This window comes from Amblyomma mixtum, chromosome 3 (genome assembly GCF_055824585.1).
Source record: "Amblyomma mixtum isolate Tamu chromosome 3, ASM5582458v1, whole genome shotgun sequence".
Classification (NCBI taxonomy): domain Eukaryota; kingdom Metazoa; phylum Arthropoda; class Arachnida; order Ixodida; family Ixodidae; genus Amblyomma; species Amblyomma mixtum.
Genome location: NC_143014.1, coordinates 195,163,985 through 195,187,063, shown reverse-complemented (window position 1 = coordinate 195,187,063; position 23,079 = coordinate 195,163,985). Strand labels below are relative to the sequence as shown.

General features: G+C 50.3%; 1 protein-coding gene and 1 pseudogene across 1 annotated transcript in view; both read right to left on the bottom strand.

Moving 5' to 3' along the window:
* The window catches only part of LOC149353175 (uncharacterized), a 196,509-nt gene extending 181,327 nt beyond the window's left edge, over positions 1–15,182 (bottom strand). Inside the window, exon 1 of the mRNA XM_089582375.1 lies at positions 14,930–15,182. Within this exon, the coding sequence (XP_089438501.1) occupies positions 14,930–14,986 (57 nt within the window). The 5' untranslated portion in view covers positions 14,987–15,182. The remainder of the gene's footprint in view (positions 1–14,929) is intronic.
* LOC149353176 (uncharacterized) lies at positions 3,448–4,857 on the bottom strand (annotated as a pseudogene).
* Positions 15,183–23,079: the final 7,897 nt, after the last annotated feature.

Genomic DNA, 23,079 nt, shown 5'->3' with positions numbered 1-23,079 from the left:
GAAGGCTTTTTTAAAGTCTAAAAAAAAATACAATTCACTGAGGATCGCCTTAAGCAAAGCCGAAAGTTGGGCAAGTTGGATAACGTTCATGATGAAAAAACAGCGCTAAAAGCGCTAAAAAAAATTAGAGCTTGTCTGCGTCGTTTCCTTTCCATCCTTCGTGCTCCCTTTGGGCTATTTTTTCATCACTGAGGATCGGTCGTCTAATGCTGCCGCCAAGTCGTGGGTGAAATCAGTTAGCTGCGTAACACAAGATAAGTCTTGTCTGAAGCCGTGCTGAAATGGATTGAGTAATGGGTTTGAATTCATATGCGTCACTAGTGATTTGAATAAAATGTGTTCTAGAAACTTGCAGCACACAGATGTTAAAGAAATTGGACGGCAAGGCAAAAATAGCAAGAACTAAAATACAAGTACCACCCCCCGAGGAAAATGTTGCAAGTACAAGCACAATGACGAATTAGCCGAAGCCACAGATCTCGGAGGCTAACAAACGAGCATGAAGGTTGAGCGTTTGACCGTTATAGAAGTATATAAGCTTTGTTTCGAAACCACTAGTGCACTTTTGTCACGCGAGAAAGATGGCAAAAAGAGAACCTGAATGTTGGAAGCCAAAGAAAATCTATACTCGGCGGTGCAACAGGCGGCCAGCTGAGTTTCGATATGTTTGGGTGCTTCGCGTCTATGGGCTTTGCGCGACCGCGTGGTTTCGATTTTGACGCAGCTCGAATTACAAGTGCGCATCAGCAGCGGACTTCCAAGTGCCCCTTTAAGTGCTCTTCGAACGAAGTTCATGCAGCGGCACGGACCTGCGAGAAGGAAAACACATGTGGATAGCCAATGCTGCATGAGCCTCCACGTTAGCAAACGTACCGCTCGGCGTGTTCTTCATCAACGTACTAAAACGCTGGGCTGCATAACCAACGCTACGGGGACTAGTATTACAGAATTTAAATATGCCCATGCGTACCAAGTCTCTAATCAACATTCGCTACGGTGGCTCGGCGGTGACAGCTTGCGCACCAGTAGCTTGGCTTGCTGCCGACGCTGTCTACTCCTCGACGCTCGGTCTACCCTGGCGGACCCGCCACCTCAGCATTCAAAAACATCGCACGCTGTGTGCAGTTGAGGTGCATGAAGTGCAGGCCGCTCCTCTTTGCGAGAACTTCGTTGTCGGAATCGGGAACGGGATCCATCGTAAGGCTGATGCAAACGTTTACAAACGAATTCGCGACTGCTGATAGAGGCCTTCAACGTTCGGCCGACGGTAGTTTTCATTTTGGCTGCTGCTAGGCTGCACCGCTCGCTACCAACAGTCGAGGAGTCCCAGTTTACGTCAGTTCACTTCGCTTTTTGGCTATTTCGTCATCATAAAGTCCCCAGTTGAAATAAGAGCGGCGGGAAAACGTATTTCAACTTCGAATCCAAATCTCTCAGCAATAAACGCGTCTTTCGCTGCCGGACAAGCGGCACCAAAGCCATGAAATGCTGAACTATCGAATTTCGCGCACAAAAAAAAAATGATAGAGTAGTCATGAGTGTCCCTTTAAAAGAAAAAAAAAAACTGCGCAATAAAGATCAAAGACAGGGACGAGATCTTTGGCATGAGACCTCAGGCCCGTATACAGACCCTACAGAAAGCTTAAATTCGTGATGACTGCTGAGCCCAATTAATTGAGGACTCTAGGTCGAGTGGTCTTTAATGTTATTGTTGGAAGTATTTGATCGATTTCAATCAATCAATCAATCAATCAATCAATCAATCAATCAATCAATCAATCAATCAATCAATCAATCAATCAATCAATCAATCAATCGATCGATCAATCAATTGAGCAATCAATAATTAAAAATATATTTTCCTTCTCAATGTTACCTGCCTGTACTCGGCATTAATTCGAATTAGTACACGGCTGAAAAATTTACACATTTCTCCCATCCTGGGGCGATATCTATTTTATTTTTATCTGCGTGGCCTTCCGGTGACCTTTTCCTTCTTTTGCCTTCATTGCAATGCAATACGGTCTTCCGTATTTACAGCTAAGAGTTACTAATCATTGACCGCCAGACCGATAAATCAGTCATTCTATCGGTTGATTGGTCTGTCGATATCGGTCTATCCATCAATGTTTGTAGCAGTTCCACGAGTGTCACACTTCGAAACATGGAGGAAGGAAAGAACTAAGGAGAGGCCCTGACGTCACTTTTTGTGAAGCCGCTCCGCAACCGGAAGTTGGCTCGGCTCTCCTCACTATCTTCTTTCTCCACCGAGCTACGGGGCGGGGATCGCGCGCGGCTCGCAAGCGCTTCGTAAAAGAAAGGTATAAAAAAAAACCGCGCCGCTCGCCGCTACACGCCTACACCTCCCTCCCCGCAAACACGCACCTAGACACAGACCGGCGCACAGGTGCGGTGAACTTTTTCCGACGCCAGGCGAAGAAAGACGACATTGCGCGCCGCTTATATAGCTCATCTCACCATCCTCCTCGGGCTACCGTACACCCGCCGTGTGGCCTTCGAAACGCAGCTCAGCATCGCCGAGAGCGGCTTCATGTTTCTGTGCTGTTTGGTGAGGTACGAAAGTTCGCTGATCAAAACAATCAACGCTTCTTCGCGTGTCGAAGCGCGGTTCCGGAGTGCCACCTTTTCGCGAGATTCATTTCAATGCATCGATCGCTCCGCGTAACGACACCAAGTTTGACGAACAAAATATGAAACGAGCGGTTATTTGCTGCATTTAAAAGCAATCTTAGATGCGTGCGTAACGTCACGACGCCAGGCATGTAGACTTTAACACGCAAGGCCGAACACACCGTGCCGAAAGCCCGTCCACCGCCACCGAGAAACACTCGGGCCCCTAGCAACAACGACGCTAACGACGCCGTTGCTAGTGGCCCGAGTTTTCTTAGCAACAACGACAACGTTGCTAGTGGCCCGACGTTTTAAGCCTAAATTTTGACGTCACTTCCGCCACATTCTTGTCAATGCATTGGGAATACGAAGGGCCTCTCCTTAGTTTTCCTTCCTCCATGCTTCGAAACATTAAGAGCAACGGAATGCGCTTGCCGTATGCAACCGAAAAGTGTGTATCAGAACAGCAAGCTGCGTAGTTTTTGCCGCCCCAAGACTTCCATGCGAAAACATTTCTTGTGCCATGAGTGGCGTGTACAGGACCTGTCAACAGAGTGGGTCCGCACTAAAATGGTTTGGTTTGGTTGGTTTATTGGGGTTTAACGTCCCAAAGCGACTGAGGCTATGAGAGACGCCGTAGTGAAGGGCTCCGAAAATTTCGACCACCTGGGGTTCTTTAACGTGCACTGACATCGCACAGCACAAGGGCCTCTAGAATTTCGCCTTCATCGAAATTCAGCCGCCGCGGCCGGGATCGAACCCGCGTCTTTCGGGTCAGCAGCCGAGCGCCGTAACCACTGAGCCACCGCGGCGGGGAGCACTAAAATGGCCATTAGAAAAAAGAAATTCACTGGCGTTGCTGTTCGAACCAGGCCTTCTGTGTGCCAGGTGGGCACGCAACGCATACGCCACGAAGGTTTTTTGTTTTTCCAACAGGGTATTTACTAAACGATGTTATGTATGTACAGAAAGGGGACGTATACAGATTATTTACATAGCACGCAGCTAGCTTCTGAACTGCACTAGCCTGACAGAAAACAACACAGCTAAAAGGGCGGCAGAGATAGACACCGCATCAACAGTGGAAACCAGTCCGGTAGAAAGTCCCTTTCATATTAAAAGTCAATGAGTTAGAGCACCATTCGACTGAAATGGCTTCCGGCTGAAACAAGAGGTACAGCGTTGCGGTCAAGCATGCGCATTTTCCACAGGCTATGAAGTCCAATGAGGAAAAACATGTCATATGGCTCGTAACCAAATTGGAGCCGCCGCAGTGGCTCAGTGGTTATGGTGCTCGCCTGCTGACCCGAAAGACGCGGGTTCGATCCCCGCCGCGGCGGTTGAATTTCGATGGAGGCGAAATTCTAGAGGCCCGTGTACTGTGCGATGTCACTGCACGTTAAAGACCCCAGGTGGTCGAAATTTCCGGAGCCCTTCACTACGGCGTCTCCCATAGACCGAGCCGCTTTGGGACGTCAAACCCCATAAAGCAAACCGTAATCAGGCTGAGCAGCCGCAAAGTAACGAACATTGTAGGAATTTAAGACAAAGCCTTTCTTTAGCTACCTCTGCAATACCCCAAAACAAAATCGCATCCTTGCAGTAAATAAAACAGTGTTCAATGGCTTCAGGTACATAGCACAAACGGCAGTTAACAGAAGACACAAAAATGCCTTTCCTATGGAGCCACGTGTTAACAGGTAGAGCTTCGGTGTGTAATTTGTAGAAAAACGTTTTGGTGCAAGGAGGGATCAGCATCTTGTACACTCATGTTAACACATCATCACCCTTAAGGTCAAAGTACACAGAACGATACAGTGGCAGCGGAAAGAGCATCATTATCAAATCCCTGTACAGATTCTTACACGAAACAGAAAATAAGTACTCGCTAGAAAATCGAACTGTCAGAAACCCCACAGAAGCACAAACTTCCTGCATAAAGCCTAGTAAAGAGGGGCGCTCAGTAAAATCTGAAGAAACGACTGAGTTTGGAAACAGGGTCATGAAATTAATCTGCAAGAATGCTCTAATAATTGGATGGGAACAATCGCGAAAAAAAGAAACGTTCAACTGTCTTATATACAGGTGAATTAAGCCCAATCCTCCTGCACAAGCATGCCTGAAAAGATTATCACGTCGCATCGGCTAAAATTGGATGCCCAAATAAGAGTCATAAATATTCGACGAGAATGCTGGATCCAATGTCTACCGCAGTGCAAGACCTGGAGTACGTAATAAATGTTTGTTCCCAGAAAGGTTGCACAACCGAAAATGGAAAGTCGATGTTGGGCAACACTGAGCATAATGCTCGCCGACCGGAACCCGCTCCTTCCAGTAATGTGCACTTGACTTAAATGCATTAAGTGGAACGCCAGGATATTTAAGCGGCACACACTACCATTCTATTCCGGCATATCGGAGCGGTGTTGAGCCCCATGAACCGAACCACAATCGAGAACTTTTGGAGCGATTCATCTGAGCGCCAGAGACGATACCAAACAGACCTATTGTCGACACAACTTTGTCAGTGCTGTGCTTGTCAATCCAGAGAACAGCAAGATCGTCAGCATATGCAAGCACTTTGACTTCATTACCAAAAACAGAGAAGCCATGGATATTACTGTTACACAGAACACTCAAACAAAGCGGCTCCAGATAAAGGGCAAAAAGCAGCGGAGACGTCGGGCAGCATTCTCACAGAAAAGCGGATTCGCACGGGGTTTGACAAATGACCATTAACAATTAAGCGAGTCGAACAATTACTTTAGCAAAGCTGCACCCCTTTAGGTACAGTAGCCCCAACATTTGCTTGCTCTAGAAGAGAAACCAGGAATGAATGGCGAACACGGCCAAACGACTTCGCAAGATCGATCTGAAGCAAAGCAAGCCGATCATGAGAGCTGGAACAAGTTTCGAGAATTGTACGCGCAATGTGTACATTACTTTGAATTGAGCGGCCTCTCAAACCGCATGTTTGGTGAGGGTTAATGAGAACCGACATTGCGAATTGTAGGCAATTTGAGAAAAGTTTAGCAAAGATTTTATAATACACATTTGCCAACGTGATGGGCCTATAGTCCTCCACTGAGCGCAGTTTTTTTCCATCAGTACTTTTTGGAATTAAGACTGTGTGAGTCCTAGTAAAAGACCGTGGAAGAGCATCTACATCAAAACCCATCGTGAAGGCCTCCACCAAGACAGGAGTTAGAATGGATTTAAATGTTTTATAGAATTCAAATTCACTCGAAATCCTGTCAGGACCAGGCGTTTTTGAGACAGGTAACTGATCGATTGTTAGTTCTACCTCCTGATGCGTGAAAGAGCCGCTAATAACGGAACAGTGCTCTTCTGATAAAGGCGTCACCAGAGATATGAAACGTGCGATAATGTCTGAATTTTGTGTATCAGGAGTACCACTAAACAACGCCGGGTAGTAATCCAGGAATACGAACATTACTTCGCTAGTACTTGTCACTAGTGTCCCACTGGACATCATTTACGGAATCTGCATTGCAATCGCAGGACTGTGCTCATCAAGCAAAGCTTGTCGTGTCGGGTGTTCACAATGCAAAGCAAGTTTGGTACGAAATCTGACTAAGGTACCTCTGTATCATTCCGCATCATGTCTCTGTAACTCACTATTGATGCTAGCAAATTCATCCATACATAAGCCAGGCGCTTCACATTCTAAATCATACAGGTTGCACAAGCTTTTGTTAAGTGCCTGCTCCTGATGCTTCTTGTAAAATGAGTTTACTTAATAGAGTCGATTTCAATAGCTGTCGCAAGTACTTCCTGCTTTAACATTTCCCATGTGGCAAACAAGGGAAGGCTGCCAGAAAAAAAGGATTGCAGCTGCGGGCACACACGAATAATAAACGCTTGGTCATTCACAAGCGATGAGTTTAACTTTCAAAGACAACACTGCGGCCTAAATTGTGAACGGTCCTTGCCAGCGAGCTAGAAACCAGCACACAATGATGACAAAATGAAACTGGTATAGATTCATATACAAGTACGCGAGAATCTAGTTCACAAGATACATAAATCAGATCTAGGAGAGCGTGAGAGTGCCTCTGAATGCGCATGAATGATTGAGAAGCACGGCAGGTAGCTCCTACATCGATGAGCCCTGCATTTCTTCAACCCGCGACAAAACATCGCCGTGCGGGCATCAGGACCGACGCGATCAGTCGGGTGACAAACGCAGTTAAAATCGCCCATTAGCACGGCATGCCAGTCACAGTCTAAACTAACCATATATCTTCAAACAGACTAATGCGCTGGGCTACACTACTGAACGCATAAACATTTATCAGTCGCCATGGCTTCCCATCAAGTAGAAAACTGCTGCATATGAACCAGCCCTCGGTGTCTGTGTTATCAGAACAAGCGAGGGTGTTTCGCAGAAACAAGAAACAATAACCCACCGACAAGCCGATAGCATGCGTCACAATAACGTTAAAATTTACAAAAAAAAAAGGATGTAATGCCCTTTCGGTCACCTCCTCACTCTCAATCTTTGTCTCTTGGTCAGCCACAACATCTAGACGCCTGCTGCGCCTAAGTCGGCGGAGTTGTATCTGCCTCTGGCGAGACCTAAGGCCGCGTACAGTAAGCGTTGCGAATACTAACTCTTCAAAGGCCGCCATGATGACTGGACATAATTCTGTTTAAAGTTCCATCCACCTGTCAGTAGAAGGCGAAGCCGCCTCTGAACCACCGCCGGGACTACTAGAGCGCGCACGCGGGCACTTCCTCTTGTGTTTCGGCGCTCGACGGTGATACTTGCTTCCCGCTGGCTCATCCTCGTCACTCGATTCAGAGGCGCTTCTGGAGAGGCTCGTCAGCAGCAGCCAGTCCATCATCCACTGGAACAGGGGCCTTGTACGGAAGCTGCAGCTCAGGGATGGCCACAGAAATTGTGTATGCAGCGGTACACGCGTGGCCTTCAGACACGGCGACTTGTTCATCGTCAGCAGCTGGTCACTGCGTCTCATCCAAGGCCTGCGCTGCATCATCTTCCGCCTTTTCTTCGGACGCCATAGGATCCTGTCGTTCGTCAAGAGTCGGTGGAATGACATTGAACGACTCGGCCACGACGGTGGTAGGACGATCTCCAGTCGCGTCGAGTACTTCCGTGGCGTCCATGATATGCTCCTGCAATGCGTCGTCAGTGGGCCGGACGAGATGCCGCAACTTATCCGCACATGCCACCACACATTCCTCGGCTGTGTGGCCAAAGTGCCAGCAATCTTCACAGCGCGGTGTTCGACAATGCCGACGAATGTGCCCAACGCGATTGCAGCGAAGACAGAGGGGAGGGCGTCCAGGGATAAGGACGAGGCTCTGCACGCCACACACAGTCAGCAGATGTGGAACGTCGGCAACGCTGACCCCTTGAGAAAACAGCAAAGTAATATCCCGACTGAGTGTCCTCATTTGCTCCATGCCTGCAACTTTCCAGTTTTCTCCGGAAATTCACATGACTTTCCCGTACACTGAAGTGCCTCGCGTATAAAGGCATCTACCAAGCGTTCAGGAAGACACAATAGTTTGATCTTAGCCTCCTTTGCTTCCGGGTCTACGACGGTGCGGCGTCGGTTCTTCAACAAGTCGCCACATCAGACAAGCTTTTCTTTAGACTAACGATTTGCAGGACATCATCCAGACACAAGACATTGTGGGGACGCCTTCGTCCCCTGCGTTCGCTTTCCCGCATTGCACACCCCACTGTTGTTAGCTCCTCCGAAACGCGCTCTTCTGTTTTGGTTACTTTAACTAACAGGGGAGGGCGCTCGCGTCGTAGCGACACCAGCGCCACGGATGGCGTTTTGCTGCGCGCGCGCGGGGGATAGCGGGCTCTCTTCTCCCTGGGGTCGGGAAGCGACAAGCGAGCAGACGTTTCGCTCGCGGCTTCGCTCTTCGTCGACGGGCGCCTCTTGGTCGGAACTTACTAACGCCGAGCACGTCCCGCTCGACCTCGGAGTTTATCCCTTTGCCCTCGCGTGGGCGGACGTTCGCTCGTAGCCGTGCTGGCGAGTCGGACATCCTAGATTCCTCAGTGTATTTTGTTGCTAGCTGGCGTTATTGTTGCTATAGCAATAAATGCCTTGTTTGTGTCAGCCAGTGTGTCGTTCCTTTGTTCCCGCAGAGCACGGCCCGCCGTGGTCGGCGTGCGCTCAGTAGCGTACGCGACCACGGGGTGGGGTCCGCGCGGCTTTGAACTGGCTCAGCCGCGCTTAAACGGGGAGAACGTGTTTATCTCCCCCTTTTTAACCCCACATCTGGCGCCCAACGTGGGGCCTGCTCTTGGAACATTGGACGACAGTCTGTTCGGTTCGAGGAACGCTCTTTGTCCGGACTTGACAAGTGCTAGGCATAGAGTGAATTTTGATCGCTAGGACCTGCGGCATGCTTTCTTGAGTGCGAGGTGTATTGCGCTGCAGCATGTTTGAACTTTTCGACATGCTCAGCATGTTTTTTTTTGTGAAGTTTTCTTCCTGGAGTTTCTTCAAGAACCACTTGGTCCGCATCGAGGGAGCGCGAGGCCTAGCGCCCGCGGAGTTGCCGAGCCCGAAGCGAGTGAGTACGGAAGCCGCGTGGGTGGTCCGAGTTTTCTGTATATATTTTCTCGCTGTCTCTTTTTCGACTCTGGGAGTCGCGGCTCTGGGAGCCGGGTGGCCTGGGGCCACGGGTGCAGTTACGAGCTCGCTGGTATTGCAGCTCGGCACCGGGCGTTCCGACACCGTCCGATACGGTGGGCGCCGATCACTCAGCAGCTGCTTCGTGCAGTGAGCGGGGAGGACCACCCCACAACGCTGATGTCTCTCTCGCGGCTGCGCGCACGAAACCCGTTTCGGGTCTTTCTTTTGTTGGGGGTCGTCGACCTTCACAGTGGTAGTGAGGCCTAAGGCTATTCATAGCTGCCTGCACCTTGTCAAAAGTGACACGACCACCGGACCGTGGTATTGAGAGGGGGCGCACTTTGCTGGCCCACCCGTTTTTTTTTTAACCTCGCATGAACCGAGCATTCTCGTTCAACTCAAGAAAGGGCTTTGTTCACTCGAACTTTGCGTTGCACAGCCGCCCGACACGTTTTGCTAGCGAGTTGAGCATTGAGCCACCAGGCCCTTGTGTACACCGTTTCCCCTCCCGTGACCTACGTTAAAGGCATGCGGAGTGTGTTTCGGAAATTTTACAGATCTGGAGCCACTGCGGCTTGCTGTCCTGTGCACATCGTCTCGCTGCCGCCTGCTGCGACGGAGCGGCCTGTATCCTGTTCGCCGCATCCATCCGGGGCAGCCGTGGCGAGACCAGACAGCAGCCACGTCTGGCTGCTGTTGCCCTGGCGACTACTGCGGAATCTTGGCCTGCAGTGGTCAACCGGCCCTCCTCTTCGCGGGCCATGCGAGTCGTCCCAGCGGAGACCTTCACGCCGCCTTCGGAATACCGCGGAAGACTGCGTGCACCCTGTCGGCGTGACCTCCGCTGCACGACCTGCCTCAAGTGCATGAAGACCAGGAGGCTCCTCCATAGCATGTAACTTGCAGGCGCGTGGGTCTATTTAAGGTTGGGGGGATGTGGGGACGCCTTCGTCCCCTGCGTTCGCTTTCCCGCATTGCACACCCCACTGTTGTTAGCTCCTCCGAAACGCGCTCTTCTGTTTTGGTTACTTTAACTAACAGGGGAGGGCGCTCGCGTCGTAGCGACACCAGCGCCACGGATGGCGTTTTGCTGCGCGCGCGCGGGGGATAGCGGGCTCTCTTCTCCCTGGGGTCGGGAAGCGACAAGCGAGCAGACGTTTCGCTCGCGGCTTCGCTCTTCGTCGACGGGCGCCTCTTGGTCGGAACTTACTCCCGCCGAGCACGTCCCGCTCGACCTCGGAGTTTATCCCTTTGCCCTCGCGTGGGCGGACGTTCGCTCGTAGCCGTGCTGGTGAGTCGGACATCCTAGATTCCTCAGTGTATTTTGTTGCTAGCTGGCGTTATTGTTGCTATAGCAATAAATGCCTTGTTTGTGTCAGCCAGTGTGTCGTTCCTTTGTTCCCGCAGAGCACGGCCCGCCGTGGTCGGCGTGCGCTCAGTAGCGTACGCGACCACGGGGTGGGGTCCGCGCGGCTTTGAACTGGCTCAGCCGCGCTTAAACGGGGAGAACGTGTTTATCTCCCCCTTTTTAACCCCACAACATCTGGAATTGTCCAATGGAAATAATTTCCCTTAAATCTACAACAGTCCGCAAGACATCCTTGAAGTTTTGGGCACAGTACGGACGTCCGGTGAGGTCAGCATGCAGGAAAACGAAGTCTACGACGAGCTTGCCGTTTAGAAGACGGGGGAGCACAATGTGATAACCATTACTGCCGGCGTTAACCTGAGCAGTACATCTGCCAGAGGTCGACTGAACTTTTGTTGCGAAGAACATCGAGGAACGCTAGCGAAAGGGACGGCGTCTTCGTCTTTCTCCTAAGCCACGAAGGGTACTTTACCGTCGTGGACACCACAGCACGTTCACTTCAGACTCCTCTAACAAGCATGAACCAATGACCCTTCGTGACATATAGCCCCTTTCTGTAGCACATACATATGCCACGAAGGGTCTTTGGTTCAAGTGTGCGAGAGGGGCATGAAGTGAACGCGTTGTGGTGTGTACGACGGTAGTGTTGGGGCTGTGTACTGATGTTAGACGACGATGACTTGAAAAAAAAAAAAAAAAACTTGCTGACGTTCAAACCCAAATGTTTTCGCATTTCTCCAATGCAGCCTGCAGTGCTCTCCAATTTTTTGGCGACAGAAGGACAGCGAGCATTCTGCGAGCGTCGCCTTCCAGCGCATCTGCAGCCTGTCACGCTCAGATCGTATGTGATGGGCTAGCATTCTTTAGTTTTTCTGAGACCTGACCAGTTACTGCTCTACGCTTGGTGCCGCGGCTACACGAGTATTTGCTTCGACGGGCTGGCGACGCTACAGTATACAGCTGCGCTCCAGTTACACCAGCATAATCGGGCGCAGTTAGGATCACATCACTCCGTGATCGCGGAGCCTGTTTAGAAAATGAAGAAGCACATAGGTAATGGTCCATTTATTGTGAATTAAAGGGAACGCTCCAGTGCTTAGCACGAAATCATGTGCTGGCTGAAATGTCTGGTAAATAAAGTTGGCAAAATTCGCCGTCGCGCAGTCAAGTTTAATTCAATTAAGTAACACTAGACGCAATGGCAGCGCTGATGAGTCTGCCCTAGCAGGTAATGAACGAGTGATTTCGGCCACTGAGACAGCCGAAGAAATGACTCCGCAAAGAACCTTCATTTCTTTGAAGTGGACAAAAAATATTTTTGCGAGAATTTCCTGAACGTGAAACATACTTGTTTACATCCTCTGAGCGAGAAAGAGTTGCAAACTGAGACAACAGCCAGAAAGGGAGTAAAAACGCGCGATAACTGGAGCGCGAGCCTTTGATATATGTTGCGTCGTACTGAACCGTACCTGCTTCGGAAGGAGCTTAAAAACACCGCCGAATCGCGTCAAGCACAACGACACATCTTATTTGCAGGCATCGTTTCAGCAGTATGCAAACAGCCATCGCACACAGCACAAAACATACGAGCCCGTGCACTAAAAGTGCAGTTTCATTCATTGACAAATCAACGGCAGGGGGCTGCGGAGGAAAATTTACTCTCGCATTGCGTGGACGGCTATAAATAGAGCGTAGGAAATAGGCTCGAAAAGCACGGACACAATTCAAAATTACGTGTTGGATCATTCTTCGCTATTTTCAAAAACGAAAAGCTTTTTTCTGAGGATGAATACAGTGTAAGGTGGAGCTATGAGTCGTCGTAGTGCTCTACAGTATGCATCTGCCAAGTGCTTGCAACAGTGGTGAAATTTCGGCAACCCCAATGAATTGCAATGATTGCAGCAACCCCGAGAGTTAGTATTGAGTGTCAAAGGCGCTGCGCCCTTTCTCAGGCACGTGCTGCTCACGGAAGTGCGAGAGCCAGACAACCGTTTCACACGGAAGGAGCTTTCTGGGAAAGCCCATAGAAAGCTGCATGGGAAGTTTTCAGTCCACCGTCCTCTCCCCTACACTACCGATCCAGGAACCAACTCATGTATCACGCGGGCTTCACATCACTGCGAATTTGATTTCAAAGTCAGCCGCTAATGCCGGCTTTGCCCCGATTCAACAGACCCACGGGCTTGCGCGAATGTCTGTGACATGGTCGCGCTCTAAGTTACATGGGCACGTTCGCATCATTCCCCACCTTTTTTTTTTATATTTTCTGTCCGCACCTTTAGCATTTGCCTCAGAACAGGAGAGAAGCTTGTATATTACTCTCGTTGACTTCCTTGCCTTTTACCTGCTTAACCACTCCTCGTTGTTACTGTTCCTCTGGGTCACGTTCACTACGAGGTAGCTTTCCTTGTAACGCACGAATAACTTTTCTGACAGCGAGCGCACAATGTTTTTGTAGTAACACCGTAAACGGCTGGTGAGGGGAAAAAATAGAGGTAAACCCTTCCGTCAGAGCGCGGGAGAGCAATCACTACACTCGAAGCCCTCGTCAACAACGCCGCGTCACAGTTCCAATGGCAAGGAGTCTTTATAAATGAAGACACTTCCACGTGCTGCTGCCGAAGCAGTCCTTATCTGCTTTGGCCTTCATCGGGCTCGCAGCCTTGTGAGCGCAGCGCGCATGCGCCTGCCAACATCGCTTCCGATGTGCGCCGCCTTGTTATTTGTCTACTGAGTGTTGTTCCAGATTCTGGTGCCCGACAGACGCCCGGCAGCGGCAAAGACGGTAGAACGTTATGTGCAAACGTTGGGCGTCCCTACTCTTATGACTTTGCACCGGCCGCAATAATAAGCAGACACCGTCATGAACTGGAAATGAGCTGCCGGTGTTTAGCATGCACTAACGCTCGGATGAACTCAACAGAAACGAGCCGCTATGCTACCCACTCGAGCGCAGCGTCTTAATATTGACGTCCTCGAGCTAAGAATCAGAAGCCGCAGTTCAGAGTCTGCTGACGTTGTTGAAGCTTCAGCGGCTGCCTAACTTGATGTGCAATAGTTTCTTCTGTGCGCCCGAAACAATATTTCGAGCTTTTTTTGTAATCTGAGTCTTGCCGGAGTGTTATGAAACCGTAATCAGCAGAAAAATGAAAAAAAAAAGATAAGCGAACAACTTGAATAAGGCCGCGTAAAGAAGGTGTAAACAATGTAACCACACAAAAAGAGGATAAAAAGACGATCACATGTTAAGTTTCCATTAAGCACGTGTAAGCGCAGAAACTTAGTGTTGACGGAAACATTCTATTCACAACAAAAGTGAACTCTCGAGCTCATGCAGACTTCATAAAAGAGAATGTGAGCCTTTATGTGCCCAAAACCTTTGCCGCACGAATGCTGAAGACGGAAAGGGAGCCAAGCGGTCAACATTTCGCCGTTCTTGTCCAGCGTTATTTTTTATTTTCACGATAATCTGCTGCCAAATGCATCATTCCATTTTCTACGGTGACAAAGGAGGCTCCGAAAAAGCTGCTCCTTTTTTTTTTTCTGCACAGAGAATTTGTGCGTACACGACGCATTCGATAGCGCTTTGACTTCCGTGCCTGAACGTACATAAGCGCGGCGTTTGCAATTAAGCAGTCGATTTAATTTTCACTCGACATCCCCATTCGCTCGGACCAAGGCGTAGCTGTCGGGGAAAATACAACATAGCTGCAATACTAGTTACCGAGAAGGCCCGAAGGAGAAACCGTCATTCTAAGTTTCGCGAATGCTACGAAACTCGCGGCCGATACGAAACCGTCATAGTGCATGTGCAAGCACTAACGCACGATAGCGAGCGGTTTCGACACGGCCAGCAAACCAGAAAGGCTTTCTGATGTCATAGAGCTAGCACAAACAGAGACATCCAGGCTTCGAGCACGCCGCAAGCAAAAAAGAGAAGCGCGCGGCCCAGCTCCGGGCGAGCCCTCGCAACGGCCTCGCAATGTCAAGTTCAACTGCCCATTACGTAGCCCGCCGAGCGGGCGAGCGCGCGCGCGCGAGCGTGCGCGTCCGTCGCAAAGCGTCAAGCAAAACACACAGCCCACCGCCAGCGCGCCAGTCTTCCTGAGCTTTTCCTCGTGTGCTGTTGTGGGGGGTGCCGGCGCTCGCTCGAGACGAGCGGCCCAGCGCATGCGACGCAGCACTGGCGGCGGCCCCGGGGTTGGGGGCGGCACGGGCCAAGGCCCTGTGCCGGACCCACCGCGGGGTCGCGGGGTCGTGCCGCGAGGTCGGTCACACTCACCGCCAGCGCCTGCAGGGCGACGATCCAGTTGAGCCAAGCCCGCCTGGCTATCGGCATACTGGCGACTGACGTTCCAGCGTTCGCTGAGGCGCACAAGAGGCAACAGCAAACCGGTTCCTTTTCTATCGACGCTTGTTGTCCTTCTGCCGGCCGCCGTTCACGTCACGGCTGCCGCACTCCTTTCTCTCCGGCCGGAGGCTAGCAGGAAGAAGGACCAGCGTCGACACCGCCGCCGCCGGCGCGAGCCGCCCCAAAGCCGCCCCCTCCGGTGAGCAGCGGCTCCATAGGGAGTGCGCCCCGGCACCGCGGCACGGCGGGTCCCTCGAGACGGCTTGCCGCACATGAAGCAGGCGGCACGGCGAGCGGCAACGAGCTCGTCCTGCGGTGCAAAAAAGACTGCGAACGGCGCCAGGCAGCGAAGCCTAGTGAAGGAAAAGAAAACTGGTCGGGAACGAACTGCTATTTCAGTGCGGAGGCCACGTGGATTACGTCGGGATACGGTTCGCGTTGGTTTGATTCGTATTTATGTGCAAGTATACTATATTTCGTGGCTGTAAGCTGCTCGAACGAGCTGCTGCTCACTGTGAAGAACGGGAGATGATCAGTGTTTGCTATATTACAAAACTAAAAAAAAAAGAAGGGAGCGTGCATGTTATAAGGGAAACGCGTTGGACATCACTGACATCCAATAGCCATTTTATTTTTTATTACGAGGACTTGCCATGTGATATAAGACAGGGCAGTCAATATGCTTCAGACAGTTGTGGAGGCATTTTTAGTCCAGAAACTTGAGCACGCTCCGGCTCTTAGTATTATCCGTCAGCCACAGGGTGAAGTCTTCCTCCCTGGTAGCCTTTAGACCAACTTCCGATTGGTTTAAGGGGTTTCACGTCCCAAAGCGACTAAGGCTATGAGAGACGCCGTAGTGGAGGGCTCCGGAAATTTTGACCACCTGGGGTTCTTTAACGTGCACTGACATGGCACAGTACACGGGCCTCTAGAATTTCTCCTCCAAAGAAATGCAACCTCCGCGGCCGGGATCGAACCCGCGTCTTTCGGGTCAGCAGCCGAGCACCATAACCCCTGAGCCACCGCGGCGGCAAATTTAGACCAACTTCCAGTAGTCGTCTTGTTCTTGAAGCCCTTATTCCGGGAGACGTCCATAGCAGGCGGCGAACATTCACGTCAGCGGCGGGAGTGGAATATTTAGGGCATGTGCCAGGGACAGTTTCTTGAGGACCAAATCGGCGCGTCACCGACATGGTAAAGGCCGCCCCAACCCTAATTCTTCTAAAGGACACCTCCTCCAACCTCGTTAAATTCTGAGGTAGAGGGCAAGTACACAGGGGAATCAGGGCACGTGTACTTCTTAAAGAGGGCGTCAAGGTGGGAAGAGCGGGGTGAAGTTTAAAATGAGACTAGGTGGGGAGGCATTCTTGGTTGGGGCTTGGTGTGTTGTGTCAGCTCTCCTCTGATTAACATGCTGCGCACTTCTTGAGTTCAATGTACTTGGATGCGTTTCGTTATTTTCTTATTGAAAGCATGTGCCTCTTGAGTTGTGCTTAGTGTTTTGTAACCCTCCTACCTGATAGCTACTAAAGAGTTCGTGTAAATATGTGCTTCTCGCATAGATATTTATCGCAGATAAGTTATTTATAGCCTCCATATCATCACGGACAACGCAGAGCTCCGTTGCAAGTGGGTCTGGGTGGTCTGAGACATATTCCCGATGTGTGGTTAACTCAGTGTGTGTCGGGCTAGTAGTAGCCATTCTACAGCTCTTGTCTATATATGATCGACACAGCCGTATAAGCGCTACATGTTCCTGGACTTACGTCAACCACAGTTCGAGGTGTTGGCTTCTCTTTACGACGTAGTTCAGTCGTCTTGTTTGCAGTTATTTTCGGTTATGTTCACGGAGGGGGATTTGTTCTTTTTTGTGTTTTTACTGTCAAGTCATTAAAAACGACTGCGACGGGCAGAACTTACTTTCCTTTTAATTGTATTGTTGCCTCTCGCTGTTCAACAAGCTCATTCAGTGTATTGAGTTTTGCATATTCCTGGAGAATCAGGAAGGGTGTTAGTTTTGGCAGGACCGTGATGGTGCCCACTGCGTTCCTAGTTGTCCTTTCAAGTGCAGCCCACTGTCGGCTGATAAGTTGATGAAACTGAGCCTGATATAGTATCTGGGGGTTGTAGTACTGAACGTACAAGACATATGGCCATCTCGGTCCGGGCTCCCCCCCGCCTCGATGATATGCGTTTGATCAAGTGTAACGTAGTCGCTGCTGCTTTCTTTGTCCTGTGAAGCCATTGTGTTCCTTTGTCAGACTTATGAATGTCATCTCAAAGACTCTCAGCTCTTCTTCCACTTCTTGTAATGTCTGGTTTCCAGTATTGAGCGTGACTCTTTTAGTTGCCAATTGCTTTCTTCAGGAAACAGATTCACACAGCGCAACGGAACGAGGACAAGAAGGAACACGAGACACAGGACGGGCGCTGTCCTCGTTCCGTTGCGCTGTGTGAATCTGTTTCTTAAAGCATGAACCAACTAGCCCACACCAGAATCCTCTTAGAATGCTTTCTTCCGTTTTTGTTAGCCACTTGAACGCAGCTGGACATCTGTGGCGGCAGTTCGAATCCTGCTATGTGGCCGTACTCTTGCAAAGTATTTCAGGCATCCTGTAGCTGAATATCCTGCGCCTCCAAGTGCTTATGAGCGACCATATCGTGACATCATCTGTGTAAATCATGCACTGCATATGTGGTATTTCAGGTAACTTCCATGCGAATGGTATGAATGCTAAATTAAATATTAAAATGGCTAAAACTGAAGCTTGGTGTACTCCACTATCTGAGGTGTAATTGCCGATTTGTTCTCCATTGAGGCGGATACAGAATGACGTGTCCTTAAGCAGGTTTGTGTACAACTTCCGAAGTATTGTTAGCGGGGTCTGTACGAAGAACTGTGTAGCACTGAGAGGAACTGAACGACTTGAGGCTTGAAGAAAACTCCTGCACACCCACTCCCAGCGTCGTCGCCCTCAACAGCATCGATGGTCACTTCGTTGTCGTGAGGTAAAAATATGTGAGGAAATGCCCATGCCTTCCTCATTCCAAGTATCTTGGCGCTCGACACTTTGTCATATGCCTTCACCACGTCCATTTTGTCGTGTCCGTTGACCAAGCGACGCAAGGCTGCTCCAGCAGCCCTTGCCTCCTCCGCGCATACAAGCCTGCCGTTTCCAAGAAACTAGCACGGGCCGGCCGCTTCCACAAAAGCTAGCAGGCGTCTCCCCCGACGACACCTGACCCCTACAGCCCTGCCGACTGACGCATTCCGCATTCCCTCCGACTTGGCACCATACTGTGACCGGCTGCACTCCCACAGCACCGGAAGTGCTTTCTTTTACCCCCCCCCCCCCCCCCCCCCCTCCTACTGCAATAAACCTTTTTAGTCTCCACCCAGCAACTGTGTTGACAGGTTCCTCGCATGCGGGGCTCCCACGCCCAGAACTAACACAAGCCTTTAACACATTTTACTAAACATTTCGTCAAATATCGACACATTATTTCGTAGAAACAGTTGCACTCGTAAGGGCTCAACTCTGGTTGCGCCTTCAACCGAAACGTCTCTACACATGGTGTTGAGTAGGTCTTTAGAGATGAGTTTAGGCATCCCGTACAGCGCCGCCGCAACCTTTCCGCAGCTCCACCGAGTCGCAGTGCCTTAGAATTTGTGGCGGACTTGTCATGTGCTGGTTACCCGCATTCGCCTTTACAAAATATGAATCTTTAAAAAAATATGCCGAACTCCACAAGGCACGCATAAAAAAGGGAAAGCTGTGACTATGCTCACTGCAATTATACGAACGCTCAGGATGGCGATCGTTAGTTTTTCTTTTTTTTGCAGAGCACAAGTTCGCCCCCACACACATCTAGGTTCTTGCTGTTTTTACTTTACTTCACGGTTACGCGACTCGACGAGAAAGTAAACGTGGGCGGAATTCCAATGAGTTCAAAGTCTGTTCACCTGTGGCAACATCGACCAGCTCGCGAACGAAAAGTCGGTTACGAAACCTGCAGCGCATTGTTTTGAATTTTGTACTAGCCCTCTGGCGTTTTTGGAAACTTCTTCACCGTTCTGTTTATCTATTGCCGTTTTTTTTTTATTCCAACATCTACTAGTGTTTCATCATCCATGAGGCGTTTTGAATTCAACTTGGAATGCGGATCGGAGGAAGAAAAATTTGCCCCCTTCGGGGCCAAAATGTCTGATGAAGGAAAGGGGCCGTATAAATTACTGCGTTTATTTTTTTCAAAAGGGAAAAAGAAAGTTTTATTGTGTGCTGGCCTATTCTGTAGCAGCATTTTTTTAACACTTTTTTTCTAGTGACGTCAATATCGTGTTCCAGCCATCCATAGCCTATATAAAAGTGATCGGCACCGTTTTCCTGGACAACCATAGTCAAGTCCTGATCGCACACTAGATTGCTTTTGGGCAGTGAAAAAGTAGCCCGAACTTAGAATTAACGAAAAATTTTGAGGACACTCTGGCAACAAAAGTGTTGAGAGGCGAAAGCCTTTTTGGCATGCTGGTTTTGCGAATGATTGCGATTAATTACACTTAATTACTTAATTACACTTAATTAATTACCACAATTACTCCATTCGAACCACCTCGCTCCATCTGCACAATATTCTAAACATTCAAATTTTGCGCCACACGTCGACTGCGCTTACACTTCCGGTCACATGGTACTGCACTTCCTGTGATTCAAATTTCGCGCCACTCCTGCCCCGACCACGACCTCTTTTAGTCCGTTCTTTTTTTTGCTATAATTAATTAACTAATCACTCTACAGTCATCACACTTGGCTTCTAGGTTTATTTTTTCTTCCCCTATCTGAAGGAACCATTGCTTTTCTTCTATATTTTTTAGTTCCCGAGTTAAACACGTGTAACACGCTTTGTTAACAGACGGAAGACAGTATGTGTTAGAACGGACGGTGGTAGCCGCACAGGGCATTACCCCCTTACCTTGAGACCAGCGGGCGCCGAACGCACCGAACCTCCCCGCACGACGACCTCGGAGGGGATTATATGCCCTTTCTGGGAAAGGGGTCGGGACGGTCGCGGTGGGGACGGAGAGACGGGTTGTCAGGGTCAGTGAGTGTGAGTCAGTGGCAGTGTGTGTTGGGAGTGTGTGCTGTGTGGTGGACTTGCCGTGGTCGACGATGGAGTGCGCCGCCTTTTCTCATCCATGTAAATAAATGGTGGTTGTTGTGTTGTAGAAAAAGAATGTGTGTGGTGGCGAGTGATTAAAACGCCGAACGGATCACTTCGTTGCTACACTAATTTCTGGTGCCGAAACCCGGGAAAACGATTCTTCAACATCAACGGACCACCAAGATCGATTCCTCGAAAGACATGGAGAACTCGAAGAGAAAGAGGAAGGTCCTGCGAACTCAAGCAACGCGTCTGGTTGGTGAGGCAGAAGCATTGCTGAAGTCTACCGCACCGAACGCCGAGGATCTGGAGGTAATTATCGAACGTCTGCAATTGACTCAACGTCAACTGAACGATGTAGACACCGCGATCGAGCCTTTGATCACCGAACAGGAAGCCGACGCAGAGTTTGAAACCGTCATCGTATACGGCGACAAGATCGTGACTTCCCTAATCAAGCTGAAGTCTGCAGCGAAACGCACAGAAGGAACGAACGTGGGCAGCACTAAATCAAACGAAGATCGAAGCCCAACGACAAGAACGACTGCCAAGACAAGACTCCCCAAATTGGAACTCTTGAAATTTAACGGCGAAAGAAGGAATTGGCAGCCATTTTGGGAGCTATTTGAAACAGCGATCCACAAGAATTCGGACCTATCACCAGCAGAGAAATTTCAGTATTTGCGATCTGTACTGACAGGAGACGGAGCATCTGCCATCGAGGGGTTGCAGCTGACGGCGGTGTGCTACAACCACGCCATTGACATCCTCAAGCAGCGATTCGCTAATCAAGCCATCCTCATCCAGGACCAGATGGAGAGCCTCATGGCTGTCGCACAGGTGTCATCGACCGGCAGTGCCCACACTCTCCGGCGCTGGTATGACAGCCTTCAGGCTCACATGCGAGGCCTAAAGGCGTTGGGTGTGGGCGAAGAATCGTACTGCGCAATGCTCTACCCTCTTGTGCTCCGGGCGCTTCCGACCGACCTGAGCTTGCTGTACAACAGGATGATGGTATCGAAGGACGTAGAGGGCTCCAACAACGGCAACGCCTCAACCACCGACACCAGCTCTGAGACAGGAACAGAATCGGTGCATAAGAAAGAGCTGCGCGCACTTATGGAATTTCTTCGGATCGAAGTTGATTGCCGGGAAAGAGCGGGCAGGGAGCAACACAACGACGCAACTCGTAAGTCCAGGTCCCAAAGTCATGTGCATGAAATGGTGAAGAGTGCAGCATATCCTGGCAAGCCTCGACACTCGTCGGCGGCAGCCTTGCATGGCACAATGAAGGACCTGGAATGCTTCCTGTGCAAGTCAAAACAGCATGCAACGGAGGATTGCACCACCGCAAGGGAGCTGTCGGAGAAGAAGCGCATGCTACGGGAGCACGGCCGATGTTTCCGATGTACGAGGCCAAAACATACGGCAAGAAGGTGCAAGCGCATGCTATCTTGCAGCAAGTGTCGCGGCAGGCATGCCTCAACGATGTGTGACCCGAACTTCATTCCCGACCGGCGAGACGCTCAATCGCATGAGACTCAGAAGGGCTTAAACGAAAGCTCTAGTCCAGTCAGCCTACAAGCAACGCAGTGTGGCGCGACACCGGCGGTCCTGCTTCAAACAGTGACAGCATGGGCGGAGAGCCAGAAGAAGAGAAAACTGGCTAGAATTATGTTCGACACTGGTAGCCAGCGCTCCCTTATTACAGAACAGCTATCAAAGGAGCTGAACTGCAAGCTGCTCGGTACCGAAATCCTAACAGCCGGCGTGTTTGGAGGCGGTAAACAAGAACGCACCTTTCGAAGGGTTCAGCTGACTTTGCAAAGCAGGCGGAATAACAGAAGGTACGAGATCGACGCTCTCGAAACACCGACTATCTGTCAACAGGATCTCCCAAGCCCAAAAGAAAGTATCATGGAAGAATTAGACTACCTTGGCTGCCATTTAGGCGATGACCTGAACGAGCTAGAACACCGCTCAATTGATATTCTGATCGGATCGGACCATTACTGGGGAGCGGTGACAGGACAAATTCGTCGTCTAAAGGGCAGCCTGACCGCGTTGGAGACGATGTTCGGATGGGCGGTGCACGGAAAGAGCAGTTCGTCTTTCCCAGTACTGAGTAGCGCCCAGGCGATCGTTCTGCGAGCCACATTAGAGGAAAACGACACACCGGCAGAAAACCCAAGCGAGAACGAAGCAGGACGAAGGTTAGATAACCTACGGAATGAGCCCCATCGTCCTGCAGAAAGACCATCGGCATTCCTCTCTCCTGTCAATCAACGCACACCGAAAAATGCTGCACGCCGGAGCAAGGGACACACTCGTGCAACTACACGAGAGGTGTTGGGTCCCCCTCGGCAGAGATTTCGTGAAAATGGTGGTGCGTGCTTGTGCCACTTGTCAAAGGTTCAGTTCTCCACCGTAAAGTGCTCCGACGGGACTGTTACCAAACGCGCAGACCTTCAAGCGAGCAGCAAACGAACTGACCGAACTGTGGAATACGCTGCGCCATCCAGATGTCGTGGACCATTTTGCGTGTGCAGAAGTTGAGGGGCGCTTTATTGTTGACCGGGTGCCATGGTGGGGTTGTTTCTATGAAAGGATGGTGTGTTCAGTGAAGACGGCATTAAGAAAAGTGATCAGAAAGAAATGCCTAGAAGCTGAAAACTTAGCCACCATCCTTTGCGAAGTTGAAGCCGTTGTAAATTCTCGGCCATTGACTTATGTGTACAACAAGGTCGGAGAGGGCGACCTCCTAGCCCAGACTAGCCACCTCAAACTTTCTTCTTGGGAGAGGGCTAACGACTCTTCCGACGGCGGATGGGGAGCCGCCCGCTTCGACCCCTGAGATGCTTGGTTCGTTTTGGCGGCAGTTGCGCTCCACGCATTCTGGGGGGGGGGAGTGTTAGAACGGA